Source organism: Osmerus eperlanus, chromosome 9 (genome assembly GCF_963692335.1).
Source record: "Osmerus eperlanus chromosome 9, fOsmEpe2.1, whole genome shotgun sequence".
NCBI classification, from domain to species: domain Eukaryota; kingdom Metazoa; phylum Chordata; class Actinopteri; order Osmeriformes; family Osmeridae; genus Osmerus; species Osmerus eperlanus.
This window is the reverse complement of record NC_085026.1, coordinates 7,671,893-7,688,111: the sequence shown is the minus strand read 5'-3', so window position 1 is coordinate 7,688,111 and position 16,219 is coordinate 7,671,893. Positions and strand designations below refer to the sequence as shown.

The 16,219-nt window shown below is 42.6% G+C and overlaps 1 protein-coding gene across 1 annotated transcript in view; it reads left to right on the top strand.

Annotated features, from left to right (window-relative positions):
• The window catches only part of alk (ALK receptor tyrosine kinase), a 222,980-nt gene that overhangs the window by 62,114 nt on the left and 144,647 nt on the right, over positions 1–16,219 (top strand). Inside the window, exon 2 of the mRNA XM_062469533.1 lies at positions 10,130–10,240. Within this exon, the coding sequence (XP_062325517.1) occupies positions 10,130–10,240 (111 nt within the window). The remainder of the gene's footprint in view (positions 1–10,129; positions 10,241–16,219) is intronic.

Sequence of the window (16,219 nt, the reverse complement as noted above, 5' to 3'; positions counted from 1 at the left end):
CTGCGTTTACCTGGATGAGAGGATCTTAGATTCCACTGAATCAGATTCCACTCGTCGCTGAAGCTGAAGATGTACACTGGAAGTATCTTTCACTAACTCACTCACTCACTTACTCACTCACTCACTCACTAAATCACTCTTTCACTCTCTCCTTTTCTCCCCTTGTGCATTCCCTCCTTCCTCTTCCCTTTCACTGCTATTCCACCTCTATTTCTCACTAACAAATGTACAGAAACACTCACAATTTTTTTTCAATCATTTTCTGTAACTCATAGTCCTCTAACTCACGTTAATCATGAGCACCATAGCTAAATCAATGGCAGCACTTGACACCCTTCTTTTCCTGAATGTGTATACTATAATCGCAGGACCCTTTTGACAGCACTGTTTCGACCCCACCAATGATGCCTACGTTTACAAAACCATCTAATCCTACATGTTGATTAGGTATTAGTTGATATGGTTCAATAGATAGAAGACAAAGATAAATAACCCCCTCCAGGAATCCATACGAAGAAAGGCTCCGCCTCGCAATGAGCGTGTGTTACAGTTTTTCTCAATTGCTAAGACACATTTCTTGAATGTGTACTGTGTTTTCTCCAAACTCTAAACACACATCTTCATACTTACACTGTTTTGGCCAAACCCTTGGCTTTTGACCCAAAATCAAACACAAAACCATATTATCTGTTGTATAAACCTAACTTTGCATTCAAAATACACACAAAGCCCTCAAATAAATTCAACCTTCTGAATACCTTTTAGACACTGCTGGGAGGAATTGAAAACACTATTATAAAAAGCTTTTCAAGAACCATTGACTATAACGTGTCCCTGAATTTTAGATATGTTCCACCTCATGAGTTTGACATGATGTCATAAAACTCACAATTACTGCAATTGTCCTTCTTACAGGCTGTTTATTTTCTATTTACATTATACAGCAATTGCATTTTGAGCTATTGTTACTGTAGTGGTCACAGTATACAAATAGTAGTACTGTTAGTCAACAACACAAATGTATTGCTGTAAATTGTAATTTGGGGAACAAAGGCTAAGAAAACAAGGAAATAAACAAATAATTTGTACCTGGGTAACAGAGCTTGAGTACAGTACTGTTCATTGTGGGTCAGCATCCTATCTCTGACCAGGGTCAGGCCAGAGATTTTCCTCAACATCACAGGCAATGTTTTCTCTAGCCAAACAGCAGGGAAAATGCCCCTGAATGCCTGAGCCATCCATGACAAGACTCAAGAGCAATGTCCCCACAAACTTCTTCCATGGCTTGGAGAAGGTTGTTCTGTCATAGGGATTTCTGTCATAGTGTGGCATGGATCTCATTTGAGATTGTTGTTCTTCTTCCTCTTCCTCTGCCTCTTCCTCTCCCTTGTCCACCTCCTCTCATTTGGACAATTATTCCGTTTCTTCTGATATTTGCATCCATGATTTCAAAGTACAGATGAGCTTACCTTTGTATTCATTCCAAACCCCTGATTGCTTGTTGAGTATATTTGCTTGTTAGTGCTTACACATGGATAATTGGTTGTTAAGGGTGTTTGAATTGCGCTGTTTTGGGTTTACTTTGGGTTTACAAATGGCAGTGTTTTCTGAATGACATAATGGTGATAATTGTGTCTTAAAGTAAGAGGTGTGTTTAGACTTTTGCAAAGAAGTGTGAATGAACCTGAGAAATGTGTCAAAAAGGGTAAATTGTGTTTAAAGACTGGGGTACATGGTCTTTCTGCTGGGATTTGGCAAAATGGTTTTGTGGGGATGGCTTACACATACCATTTTTGTGTGTTAGCAATTGAGAAAAACTGTAGTGCCCCAGTATTATCCCACAAGGCCCTTGCCTTCAGGTGCTGGGATTTGCTCTGTTGTGTTGATGGTGTTAACAAAGCTGCTTAGATAGACCCTGGGGTCGTGGATTTATTTCACTGGGGTCGCCGTGATGACGATGGCTGTCGGGAGCATCGGGAGGGAGTCTGTGTAGACGTGCGTTTTCTGGAGGAGGTGGGGGGGTTGTGCGGTGAAGGTGGCAGGGTGATATGCACGTGTGTGTGTAGCCGCACCGCAGCAGGAATGCACACATACGAACGCTGGGAAGGTGATTTGCGTCTGTGCCTCGCGCTCTCTCCAGCACATCACCGCGCCCGTCCAGGCCAGGCCACAGGAGACACTGCGACGGTGGTCTCAAATGGTGTTTGTCACGAGCATGATTGAGTGCTTGACTCAGTCCGTGCGTCTCTGTGTGTACGTGTGTGACTCAAAGTGTGACTGTGTCACTTACACTTCACAGCTTGTGTTTGTTCATTACTGAAAATGGAGAGCGTGAATGACAATGTGGTCAGCCAATCCTGAATAAGTGATTTTTATAAGGGTTGTGTTTGTGACCTATTTACAACATGCTTGTCAGATCTTTTCTGATTTAGCTGTGAACAAAATGAATTGAATGCAATGCATTAAACCAAATTGGATTAATACATTGTTATGTATTACACTGTTAAATTAGTACGTCGCTTTGGATAAAAGCGTCTACTAAATGAAAACATTAAATAAGATATGCGGTGCTGCTTTGAGACAGTGGTCATGCATGTTTGTCGGTGTACATGAGATTGAACCTAGTGAGTTGGCAGAGGAGGGCGGAGGTAATTCTGACAAGTGGGAAACTTGTGTGTGTGAATTACATTGTCTGTCTGCCTTCAGTTTACAGTCAATCAACATACTGGAGCTATCCATAACGTTTCAATTGTTTCCCTCCAAATCCGTAAATCCTTGTCTAGATCTTGTGTAAACTAACCCTCCAAAATGCCCAGGTCAGCTTTAGGAGAATTAGACACGTCATTTCACAATGATGGCTGGTAAGTGTCTTGTAATTATTGTTGGATTAAGTTCTTTCTCCGGCCACACCAGGCGCCCACAATGACACCGTCATTGTAATTGGATTTCCTCGCATTTTAAGTCGATGTTGCTTCACACCAAGGGGGGGCGCTCTGAGGAGGAGGATGGGGGGGGGGGGGGGGCTGTATTGCCTGACAGGCTTTCAAACCATCGATTAGGATGCATATTCCGTCAGCGTTAATCAGAGAGGCAAAGCACAGCCTGGCAACTCCCCGGGCTTAATCGATAAACAGTTGAGGGACGTGCAAACAAACTCACTCAGTCAGCCAGTGGAGGGGAGGCGTGCATACATATACTCCAGCAATAGACATAAACACAGGACCTTTACTCCATAAATGTGCTCGTTTGAGGGCCCCATTTTACATACTCACTGTGTCTCTGTTTACGGCTCTCTTAGCACATGTACACAAACACACAGCGAGTGCACACTATGGGAAAGGAGACCAAGGGAGAGCACTCACGCAAGCACAGATACAGGTATCAGGTACACAGACCCCCCCCCCCCCCCCCCCCCTTGTGTGGATTTGTTTTGGTGTGTCTGGATGCCGGTAACTTCCATGTATTTATCCGTCCTCGTATTTATCCACAGGAATGCCTAAACCTCTTCCACTTCCCCTCTATGTGCTGTTTTTCTTCCTACACAGAAAGTCCACCTTGCACAAATCTGTCACTTTTTGGTTCAGGCTTTGAGAGCCCTCTCTAGAAAAAAGGTCCTTGAGAGACAAAGCTTAAGAAATAGGGAGCGTCCTCTTTTATGGAAGGCTGTGTTAGAATGGTTGACATCACGACAGGTGGCAACAAAGGTAGCGGTCTGCTTGAGGTTTTCCCAGGCGAAGGGAGAGAAAGAGAGAGTTGGAAGGAGAGAAGAGAGAGGAGAGAGGGAGGAACGGAGAGAGGGAAAGGAAGACCGAGTGCTGGAAACAGAGAAAGGGTGAGTATTTGAGCCAGGGAGAGAATGAGTTTGTGTGCGTTTGTGTGGGTGAGACAGAGAGAATGAGAGAGAGAACCAGAGATGGCAGGTCAAGCTACAGTGGCTCAGATTTATGGAGTGGCTCTTCACTTTTTAAAAGCATGATCGCATAACATTAACTTTGCGAATACAGGGCGGGGCGAGGGGTGGTGTGTGTGTGTGTGTGTGTGTCAGGATGCGTCATGGTAAATCACTTTCACTTTCATACTGCGCCACTGCGCTTTATTGATGAATAGTGATTGCTTGATTGTTTGTCCATTTGCATCCAAACACACACACGAAAACTCACACACACAAGCTCACACACCCACAAACACACTAAATGTCAAATTAAAGGACAATCATATTCCAGTGTGACAACATAGTGTAGGGAGAAGTGAGTTGGAGTGGGTTTTTGTTTTTAATGTGCTGTTTGTGAGCACCTGAGGCAAAGGTCAACAATGCTCTGACTGTTTTGTCAATAACTAGCGGTATGGTGTGTTTATGGCAAGTCACTCTGAACTTTGTATGCGGAAAAAATGCTACCTTAATCGATTAAAAAGGAACTTGCCTTGCTCTTTCAAATAATTACATTTACGATGGTAAATCAGTCATCTATTCTGAGTTCCTTCCTCCACGTCAACTCATTATCAACTCACCTATTAACATTCTAGCAAAAACAAGATAGCAAGAATCAATCTTCTTCATGCTAGTGGGTGGACTTGAGGGAAGGACATATTCCCAGCCATTTTTACAAACATACAGGCTTGGGCAAGAGGCTGTTACACCCTCCCTACACTTCACATAGAAATAGACCACTCCCAGAAATAGACAGCTTTAAGTACTTCATTAAGTTATTTATTTGTCTCTGTTGGAAAGTTGACTGATTTGAATCAAAATGTTTTTCAATGAAAAATGAGATTACTTGTTATACACGTGCCTGTAAACGGATGGTGCATTCCCTGACCCAAAAGCATCTCAATCTTTTTCACAGTGTCTGGCTAAATATAATTTTTTTTTAAATTATTTTATTTTTCTACAAGGGACAGTGTCAGTCAGCTTGTTGTCAGTACTTTGCCAGTTCTAGACCTGTCATATTTCCTGACCTGGTCAATTTCCTAACTTATAATCACTGCAATCAGCAAACACAGTTTTCCCTTTCCCTTAACGAGCGCTTTAGCCAACCACGCCAACAAAAAGCAATTCTATGGCAAGGGCAGGTCCTTGCACGCAACGCAGGCTTGCATTCTGCAAATTCTGCATCCCGCCAGGATGCAGAATGCGTTTTTTTCATGATTTTTTTTACTCATAGTTTTCTACAAAGATTCCATTTGGCCTTGCTCTAACAGAGGACTTGTGTGAAAGTAATATCTGCTCTAATCAGCAGCCTGTGTCGTGCGCTACTGCTGTTATGCACCTATCACAGACATTCTTCTGATCTTGTGTGCTATGCGTATTGCCAGTATGAAATACAATTTTTCACCTTCAATTACGCTTCACCCCACCCTGTGTGCCTACAGTACCAGGAAATGCTTTGAATCAAGTGCTTTGATGAATGATTAATACATATATAAGAAATCAATTTGGTCAGTCTATAGAACTGTGCTACTGTCTACTGTGATGAAATGTCATCCAATGTTGACATCTCTCTCTCATTGCGCAGATGATTGTGCGGACAGATTAGCCAGAAGAGCATGGGAGCTTATTGTTTAACGGGACACAAACCAACGTAGTGTACCCCATACAGTGTCAGACCCTGTAGCAGGAAGACACGTGAAACCATTGTCTGACATACCACGGTATATGGAATGGAAGTTCTGAAAGATTGCAATGCATATCTGGAGTGATTATTAATTTAGCAGACAAATGAAATATTTGTCGGTTACATATGGTGTGTTGATGTGTTTTAGTTTCCTGCAGTGTATCTCTGCGTAGTCCCTCTGTGATGCAAAGGATCATGCCTCCATTAGGGTGCCGTCAGAAAACCTGCCTTTTGGATGGCAAATGCTCACGAGGCTTGCCTGAAGAGCAAGCAGCAACAGCTGTAAGAAAAAGATCATCCCATATAGACACGGTGTTGACATTTCTGTTACTATCACACATGCATTTCATTCCCACTGCTCTGCTTGACTGGGGAGTAAGGCGAACAAAGCGTGTAACACCGAGGATGTAAACATCACCTCGTGGCTTTGAAAGTTTGAACACATGTCAACTCCCACTGATGTCCAGGGGGAATCCCAGACGTACGGCGGCGCGCACGCAACAAATGACTGTTAAATATTTAATCACAGGGAATATTTGAGAGGTGGTTGTCTTCACAGAGATGGTAAATGCTTTTGGGAATGGCTGAGCGTGTTTGGTTGCTGACTTGGGTGTCCTATATTCCTACAAACAGTTGGATTATTTGGCAGGTGAGATGTTGCAGCCTTCTCTTTATTTGGGAAACTGCACACATGCTAATTTATTATTATATAGACATTATTATTATTATTATTATTATTATTGGAGTGTAACAACAAAGGTATTTGGCATGGCCTTTGTTTTAAGTATAGTAAGATTTTTTTGTTTGTCGCTCCAAAAATAATGTTTGCTTATGCCGCGATCAGTACATTTTCTTTAAAAACCATTGTGCTCTGTGAAAAGCATATTTCATCTGCAGTTATGAGGAATACGAACGGCCCTGAAACTGCATCATGGGCACTTGTCTGACTGGTGTGTTTTTTGTTCTGTACTGACTACTGTCTTGTCGACAGCAGTTTACAGGATACATTATAGCCTTGGGTTTGTGCACATGGTTTTAATGACTCAATAAATGCAATGATCCTCATGGCAACACAGCCCCCCTCCCCAACTTTTTTATACAGGCATTAAGTACTGCACCTGTTATTTACTTGTAACAATAACTGACAAACTTGATTTGAAAATAACGTTCTTGTGTTAACCTTAGCTTTGAGTAACAGCCTCCTACATATGAATCATTTGGTACTGGAAGTGACACTAAATTGATTGGACGGAGGAACTCATCTCAATGTGACACGTTAACTACATGTGTCAGCAGCGTATATCAATCAGTGTAGAGTGTGAAGGGTATTCTTGACAATGTATGCAATGTATGTACAAGGCAGTATATGTGTTTGTGTGTGTGTGCAGGTATGCAGACAGAAGTGAGTGTGAAAGCATGCAGGTGTGTCAAATGAGACGGGGGAGAATGGGTGTAGAGCCAGGAGAAAGGTATTCTTTCAACAAAAGTCAGAGCTCTAAGCGGATGTCAGAACAGCCTGACTGAAATCGATGCTCTCTTTCATGGTGGAGCAGAGGTGCCATACCAAACCCACTAGTCAGACCGTTTTGCCATTGGACTTTGATGAGCATTTAATGACTCGTCAGAGTCCGGACAGGTAATCAATTTATTAAGGCAGTAATGTATGTATCCCTTGGAAAATCTTTAATTAGAAAAAGGGTGATTGTGACTCGATTCTCTAGGTTTAAAAACGTACGTGGATAAGCTGGGGGATGCCTCTCGTAACTCGTCCTTGCTGTAGATGGGAGTCTGCATTCTTTGTACAGAGTCCATAGTTGTTTTTTTGTTGTCTCAATCATGTCCAGGGTTTCCCGCAGAAAATGTGTTAGTTAAGGTGGTAGGGTGGGGTTTGCCGTCAGACCGGGGGGGGGGAGATAATTTGTGCAATAGACTAATGCATTCTGCAGAGAAGGGAGACTGGCATTTTGGAATGGAAGGGAGAAAACTAGACAGAGTAACACAGCGGATATTGCTTTTATTTTATTTTTAAACAACGTAGTTAAGGCGGCAGGCGTGTGTTGCTTAGACGGCCGCTTTAACTGAAAAGTGCTGCGGGACACCCTGATGTCTCTTCAGTGTTGTGAACCAACATGGTAGCTTACTTATGAAAATGACCTCAGTTTAAATAGAATATCAGAGCCTGTATTTGATTTGTACATGAGCTCTATTGAGACACTAGCAAAGTGCAGTGTAGGATACTGTAATAAACTGTTTAATATGGCAATATGGCCATCTCAACCAAACATAAAATATTAAAACTCATTGAAATACTATTCTGCCGGGTGGAAACGCTTCTGCCATGCGTGGTGGTGTCCTCCCAAGAAGAAAAAGAAGTAATGTTTTCTTCCATTTTTCTCCCTGAGTTTTCCTGTAAGATTTCCCTTGTCTTTCTTTATGGGTTTAGATTGGTTTAGGAGCAGCTGTATGGGAATATGTGCTCTCTGTGATATTGCTTGTAAGAAAGCCTCGACTTCACGCCCATTCATAATGTGTGTGGAGGCAATCCCAAAAAAACGCCTCACTTAAGTCTCCCAGTTTGGTGGTTTGCTGTGGGAGTTCGGTAACAGGCCCCCTCTCTGTGCACCTCTCCCCTGACTCTGTCTCTGTGGGTAATTGGCTTCATTTCTGCACCGCTGCTCCATGGTGAACACAAAGCCTACGAGCACCAAATGCGTCATGTACCTTCAGCATGCTTCCTTTCTCCTCCACATTTAATGGCAACCCAAGTTTTCCCATGATTTGTGTGTGAGGCTTTTGTGTGTATAATGTTGGTGTTATATATGTCGGCGTAAGGCTTAGCCTACGACCACACCACAACTCCCTCCTTCGACTTCGACTACACACCTGATCATCATCAGCTAATCCTATCGCTATCACTAAAGCTAGTCAGTAGCCAATAACCTAAATGCAATATTCCTATACAATATACCAGCCACTCATGTCTCTTCTTTTGCATCGCTCGCCTCTCAAGCTCCCCATTTACTAGTGAGGAACCTCACTTTCGCTGACTTCTTCTTCTTGATTCTTCCTTTCAGTAAAACCGAAAAGCATAGGTTGGCGTGGTCTTTAAAACGACAGCACAGATAGGGGGATTTAAAGAGAGATGGGACATCATTCTACCAATGTACAATAAACATTGGGGGGGATCCTGTCAGAGTGGTGTGTAGGGGTGTGTTGAGGCCTTTTCTTCAGCAATTATACTGGAAATATTAGAGAGAGAGAGGGAGCCTAAACACTGGATGACGTGAAGTGTATGGATGGGGTGAAAATGGAGAAGAACCTTGTGTTAATGTGAAAGCTGTCATTTTTTTGAGAGAGAGATACAAAATGAAGGAGATGAATGTCTAGACATGGCCTAAGGAGGAAAAGAAGGTAACTACAGATACATTAGTAAAATATCCACACTGACATGGACCAGAATAGAATACTCTCAGAGAATATTTGATTCTTTGACACAGATGTGTTGATGGTGCCTTATTCGACTATTCTGTTTTGGGGAGAGAAAAAACACAAAAACTAATGAGCTGAAGGAACGAGAACTTGAACTTGTTTACGATCAATCTCTTTATAGCGCTCATTTGAAATGATTAAAGGATTTACTCATTTTGTCCACCAAGACAGCTCCAAAGGGGCCAGTTTATCGGATTGTGTGCCATGCTAATTACTTTGAGGACAGAAGACAACGAAGGAAAAATTATAAATACATAAAAAAAGAGAGATAAAGAAATTGGGAGGGGGGAGGATATGGAAGTGTGGTTAGGGTGATGAAGAGGTCTGGTCATAAGTAGTTCATAATCTTCAGTCTACAAGACTGGAGGCCCATACTAAGGTGCCAAATTAATTAGTCCATGACTCGATTGGCGAGGAGGAGAAAGGCACAAGCAGAATCAGAGAAACCAGATAATTATCCTAGCTATTGATATCCTATACCCACTTTGTATGGGTACAAACAGATTTGCTCTGATCTTGTGCTCTGCATCATAAATCCTTTGGTAGTGACTTTGTCAGATTTTGTCTGGGGGGTATGCGGCTTTGAACTTTGTCTGAGGAGACCACACAACAGGTATTCTATGCAAATAACCCACCACAATTTCAGGATTCAGGTGGATTTCAGGGCAGGTATGTGTTGGGCCCTGCCCTGAAATGCAACCAACTGTACTTAAATGTCATCTGCACACCGCACCGACTTATTGTTAACAATTACACGATAAGATTGTTTTTTCAGTTTTGTAGGAAATGAACTGGTCTTATTCTTGACTGTCTCAACCCCTCAAAGTCTTGGTCTGGATCTTGATACGCTATAGTCTTGGTCATAACTTGGGCTCGGTTTGGATGCTGACTTAACTACAACACTGACCTCCACAATACTTTGACACGTTGATCAACTCTGCTGTTTATAGACGTTAACGTCCAATGCTTTTTAATGATGCCTTGGAGACAAACTCTTGACATGTTTTTTCTTTATTTCTTTGTCACAGGTGAGCCGTTGGCTGGAAGGACAGATGCAGGCGTTCCCAGAGGCTACTGGAACTTCTCCTGGCTGGCTGAGGAACTGCAGAGCTTCCCCAAGGACAAGGCACAGAAGTCAGGTGAGCCCCTGCTTGTCAGAGCCCCTCAACCAAACAGACAGGCCCCTAGCACCTCCGGACGGAGACGGCCAATGCTTTATTGGGTGTGATGTGTTGCTTCAGGTCTCCATCAAAATGCATAAACGTCTCCGCCTTGTTCGTCCTTTGCTGGCTATTCGCCACCCCCAGCACGTATACATGAAACTTTCACATCGGCCTCGGTCGAACTCAGGGAACAGCAGAGTTTGCTGCATAGGGGGCGCTGAAAGAATGCACAAAGAATGGCGACAGACAAAAAGAGAAGTGAACTGACTGAACATCGAACTCAAAAGGTATAACAGGGGGAACCAAAATGTTTCCTGAGCAGGAAAGCACCATCTGAGCCATTGAGTCTAAAGAGGGCCTCGAGTGCCTTTGGTGCTCTTATGATTAGCTGAATATATATATATACACACACATTTTTTATTTATAAATATATCTCTATTTTATTATATTCTTTTCATTTGCGCAAATTAACCAAGCTGCTCTTCTATGTAAACTTGCCTAATATTGAGATTACAAAGCTATACCACAACACTGAAAGTTCATTAAATGTTTTTAAAATATTATTTCAAATTATCCAGGCTTAACAAACTAATCTTTAGAGGGCTAGAATTATTTCTAAATACTTAAATCTCCCAGTCCGCTGTAGCTCTAAGGCAAAACAAGGACAGAAGGACAGATTGCATATTTAATTAAGACTTAAGCCGACAAAAGTGTAAATTGTGAGGGGGACAACATAACATTTAGGCCTACACAATTGTATTTTACACTTAAACAGAGAACTGCACTCTCATCGAACGGAACAAGAACTTTAGGCCGTCTCATTTCCCAATAAAGGTGTGTGGTACATTGTATAGGTCTATATTTCCTTTAAACTTAGTCGTAGATGCAACATGATTATAGTGGTAACACATTTAGAATATTGTAGCCTTCGATGATAAGGAGGAAAGTTGTATAGTAAGAGTCACGGTTAGAATCTGGGCTGAAATCTGGTTACTGGTCACATGCCTGTTTCTCTGCTTCACTCTGTCTCTGAGAGCTAGTCATGTGACCCCTATATTGCTCCAGCTGGTTGGTCCTACGATATCCATGTGTTTTGTTATAGGTGTATATTTGTGTGTGCCCTCAGGACCTCCTGGAAATCCTGATGATGTTGCTGTCTTAATTTTTTAAGAAAAAGAGTTACAACTGTTCTAAAACTCCTTGAAGTTCCCTACATTTAATTTCTTAAACTTTTGCTTCAACTATGACATATTATTCAGGCACAGCAAACTTGTTTTGTTTTGCGAGAAACATTTATTAGGTTTCTTTATAAAATGGCTTAAAAACATGAACACACAATAACGATGCAAATTAAAGACAAATCATGAATTGATCATGATCTGTTGAAAACAGTTGTATTTTTTGGTACTGTTTGTGTTGCCCAACTGGGAAGCCTGTTGTATCCTCATGGCCATTGTTCAGAGGTCCTTATGTCATGAGTTTATTTGACCACATTTTGGAAGGGATGTTCAAAACGAGTACCTGCTACAACAATCTGACGGTCAAGACTAAAATCTGGAAATCTTTGACAGACAAGTTTGTATTGCCCCTGTGCTTGACAAAGACAGATATTTAATCAGTGTACAACTACTTCACACATCCTGCTTATTTGACACAACATACTGTAGTTTTAAAGCACCCGAGGGACATAACCGCTACTGAACTGGAATAGTAATTATAGAAAATTCCAAAATACTACCCAATCAATAATTACCCAAAAGACCACTGGCCATCAAATGGGATTGAGGGAATTCTTTATTGTGTGTGTATCTGTAGGAGGTTGAGTGTGAACAGTATGTTTGTGTATGCGTGTCTGTAGAGTATGTGTTTGTGTGTGTGTGTGTGTGTGTGTACACCTGTCCAGACAACCCACAGCTCTGGAAAATGAGTGTGTGTCTCACCTCAGCCTCTCAAAGATCATTCGTGAACGACAGCTCTGGAACAAGCCCAGATGTCCCTCAAGACCAGGGGCCTCTCCACCAAGGGGTCAAAGGTGGCTCTGTAAAGTATCATTCCGAGCCTTGCTGGCACAAAACTGTCACCCGACTGTTTATGAAACACTTCCCATTGGCCGACGCCGAGGGACCACGGCTCGGCCTCATGTGACAGCCAGCCTCGCCGGCTCGGTAATTGGTGTCAGTCCATTGATAGGAACCCCCGCACTGATTTAGAGTGAGCTGGTCCATCAAGCAGACAGCTGTGCCCACGTCCGCCTCTGCTCCACTCCGACATGAAAGGCACCTCCCCTCATTGTGGCCCATAAAAAAAAAAAGGAAAATAAGTGGAGGGGTGATGAATGAATGGTACTGGGGCCATTTCGTTTTGGCCAAAATTAAACTAGAGACCCGGGTTAGATTTTTGGGGACCATCAGATTCCGATCCATATTCCATCCTCAGTTTTGACCATTTTCACAAAGGATGTGGGAGTGGGTGGTAGGGGGGGGGGGGGGGGGGGGGGGGGGGTTGAGTCACCGAGCTCAGCCTACACCACTGGGTTCCGGAATGAACACTACTAAATGTTTAGAAGTGTGAGCAAGATAAGAGAAGATCAGTTAACAGCAACCTTGCCCTCTGGGGCTGAAATGACAAGCGACTTGGCTGGCGTGATAGGAAACGCATCTGGACAATTAAAGTGCAGATGATCACGACTGCTCAAAATTAATGCTGAAACTCCAAAAGAGCCCTCAAGAACCACAGAAATAAAATCTTAATGGCAACAAACGTAGATCAACTCGCATGCGATAATGTTTATTGTGTGTGTGTGTGCTTTAGTGTTTCTATACGTGTGCACTTCTACATGTGTGAAAAGCAAATACCTCGAAGGAGGAGCTGACATGGAACAACGGCAGCCTGGCTGGCTGTGGATAGGGCTCAGCACAGATAGGACTGGTAGGAACAGAGGGTGTCAGAGGAGGAGAGATATGTGACATAGAGTATGTGTGTGTCTTTGAGAAAGAGGGCATGCTTGTGTGCATGTGTGCTCGCTCTTGAGTGTTTAGACCCATATTACCTCAGCTGCCATTCTAGAGATGGGGGGGTGAATGGAGGTGAAGGGATAGAGGAAGGGAGCCGGTGGTTTAGGGTGAGCGCTACTCCTGCCGGGTCTGGTGATAGATCTGAGCTGTCCCCACAGCATCTGCTGCATGCTGGCATTTATTACCCTCAGCACAAGGCGGCCTGGCATCTCGCCATGGCAGCCTCTACTGCCACCAGCAACAGACACCTCTCTCTTCATCTCCCTGTCCTGGCCTACCTCGCCCATCTCCATGTTCCCCAACCACCAGCCAGTCACCCTTTTTCCCTCTTTCGTCTTTCCCTACCTACCTACCTACCTACCTACCTACCTATGTTTACTACCACCACTAATACCTCCCTCATGCAGGCATAGACACACATGAAAACGCATGCTCTTGGTCACTCGTTCATTCAATCAGTAATTCACTCCCTCACTGCCAGTGCGCATGTGGCACACAGGCTATTTAAATGAATTGCATTTCTAGTGTGAGTGGTGGAGGGCACAAGATTGCGAGTTTGTAGGCTGTAGGCTTGTGCTGCATTCTTCACATTTAGTCATTTAGCAGACGCTCTTATCCAGAGCGACTTACAGTAAGTACAGGGACATTCTCCCCGAGGCAAGTAGGATGAAGTGCCTTGCCTAAGGACACAACGTTATTTGGCACGGCCGGGAATTGAACCAACAACCTTCTGATTAATAGCCCGACTCCCTAACCGCTCAGCCATCTGACCCCCCTCTTCAGTGGGTGGTTAATCATCTAGGACCTGAGAAGCCACTGTGGAACAGCCAACTCATTCTTGTTTTCATTGTTCATTCAGGATAAATCCCTTAGAAAATATTCCAGCCCTTAAATCCGTATGCACTCTATGGGTGTCTATGTCCCTATCTAACTCTTCATCTTGGCCACCACCTTCAAGGTGACACTAATCTCACCCTTCATCTCTCTCCCTCGACTGACCAACAGTGCCATGGAAATTTTCGACCTCTATTTTTCACCCTCCTTTCCTCTCACGTCTTCCTTCTGGGCACGAGTAGTAGGGCAAATTATGAGAGGCCGTATAGGCCTTAATTCATACTTGATCTCACATACACGCCATGACCTCACATATATACCATCATACTCTCACATATATACCATTATACTCTCACGTATATACCATTATACTCTCACATATACACCATTATACTCTCACATACACGCCATGACCTCACATATATACCATTATACTCTCACATATATACCATTATACTCTCACGTATATACCATCATACTTTCACATATATACCATTATACTCTCACATATACACCATTATACTCTCACATATACACCATTATACTCTCACATATATACCATTATACTCTCACATATATACCATTATACTCTCACATATATACCATTATACTCTCACATATACACCATTATACTCTCACATATACGCCATTATACTCTCACATATACACCATTATACTCTCACATATACATCATTATACTCTCACATATACACCATTATACTCTTGCACATAAACTGGCATACTCTCTTACACAAACAAAAATACCGTCTTATATGCACCATCATACTAAAGTATGACAATATATGTAAGAGACAAATAGTATGTGTGAAACAGAATGTTACTATATGCAAGAGAATAACAGGATGTGTAAGAGAGAATACTTATCTATGTGAGAGAGAATACTTGTCTATGTGAGAGAGAATACTTGTCTATGTGAGAGAGAATACTTGTCTATGTGAGAGAGAATACTTGTCTATGTAAGAGAGAATACTTGTCTATGTGAGAGAGAATACTTGTCTATATGAGAGAGAATACTTGTCTATGTAAGAGAGAATACTTGTCTATGTGAGAGAGAATACTTGTCTATATGAGAGAGAATACTTGTCTATGTGAGAGAGTTTGATTGAAACGGAAGGCAGTTTGATTGAAAAGGAAGTAGTACTGAATTCTCAGTTCCTGATTGGCTTACACATGAAGAAGGATTTGGGGTAGATGTAGCTAACGCCCACCTTCCCTATCAAGACGAGACTGAGTGACATGACAAGATGGATTCATCAATAACATTTTGCATACTCCAAATCCTAAGGCGTCATTGTCAGAAATGTTGTATCAAGGACGACAGCCATACGCGGGGGCTGTTTCTAACGCTAACGTTGACAATGAAATGCGCCGGCTCTTCAGACCTGGATCAGGTGCATCAAGGAGCGGCAGCAGCACTCTGTCGCATCAGAAGCATTTCATCGTTAGCGTTAGAAATAGCCACTGTGGATGGCTGTCGTCTTTGATTGCAACATTTCTGACAACGATTCAAGCAAATCCACTAAAAAACTCAAATGTAGAATTCCATAGTTGTTTAGGAAGCTATACCGACCCCCACTACTTGAGTCAAAAGTCCTAGATCAGTTTTTCAATTGATGAAACAAACTATCATTTAAATTAAAGCCAATGCCTGTGTGAATACCGTCCCGTGGCACTGGGGTTTTAACCGTTGACGTCTTTAATTAGCCGAGTGGTCTTTACACCCTTGGCTATTAACCTAAACTTCAATGCCACAAACTGAACTTGATGTCAATCTGTTCACAACATTTTCCAGTTGGGACTTTTAAGATCCTATTTGAGTGTAGGCCCCTATGCCCGATGAGTGCCCGCACCCATTCACTGCAACGAAAGCTTCATGGATCCGACTCGGAATCTGAGTTTAGAGACGCTTGACAAAAAAAAATGTGTGGCGTGTGGTGCGTTTTGGAATTGTTAATGTGATGTGTTCCCATCGTATTTAAGTTTACAAAGAAGAGGTTTGTTAATGTGACTGTATACATATCTCACTCGTACTGGCTAATCAGCTAACATGTTAAAGTAGCCTAGTATACATCCAAAGTCGCTGTCG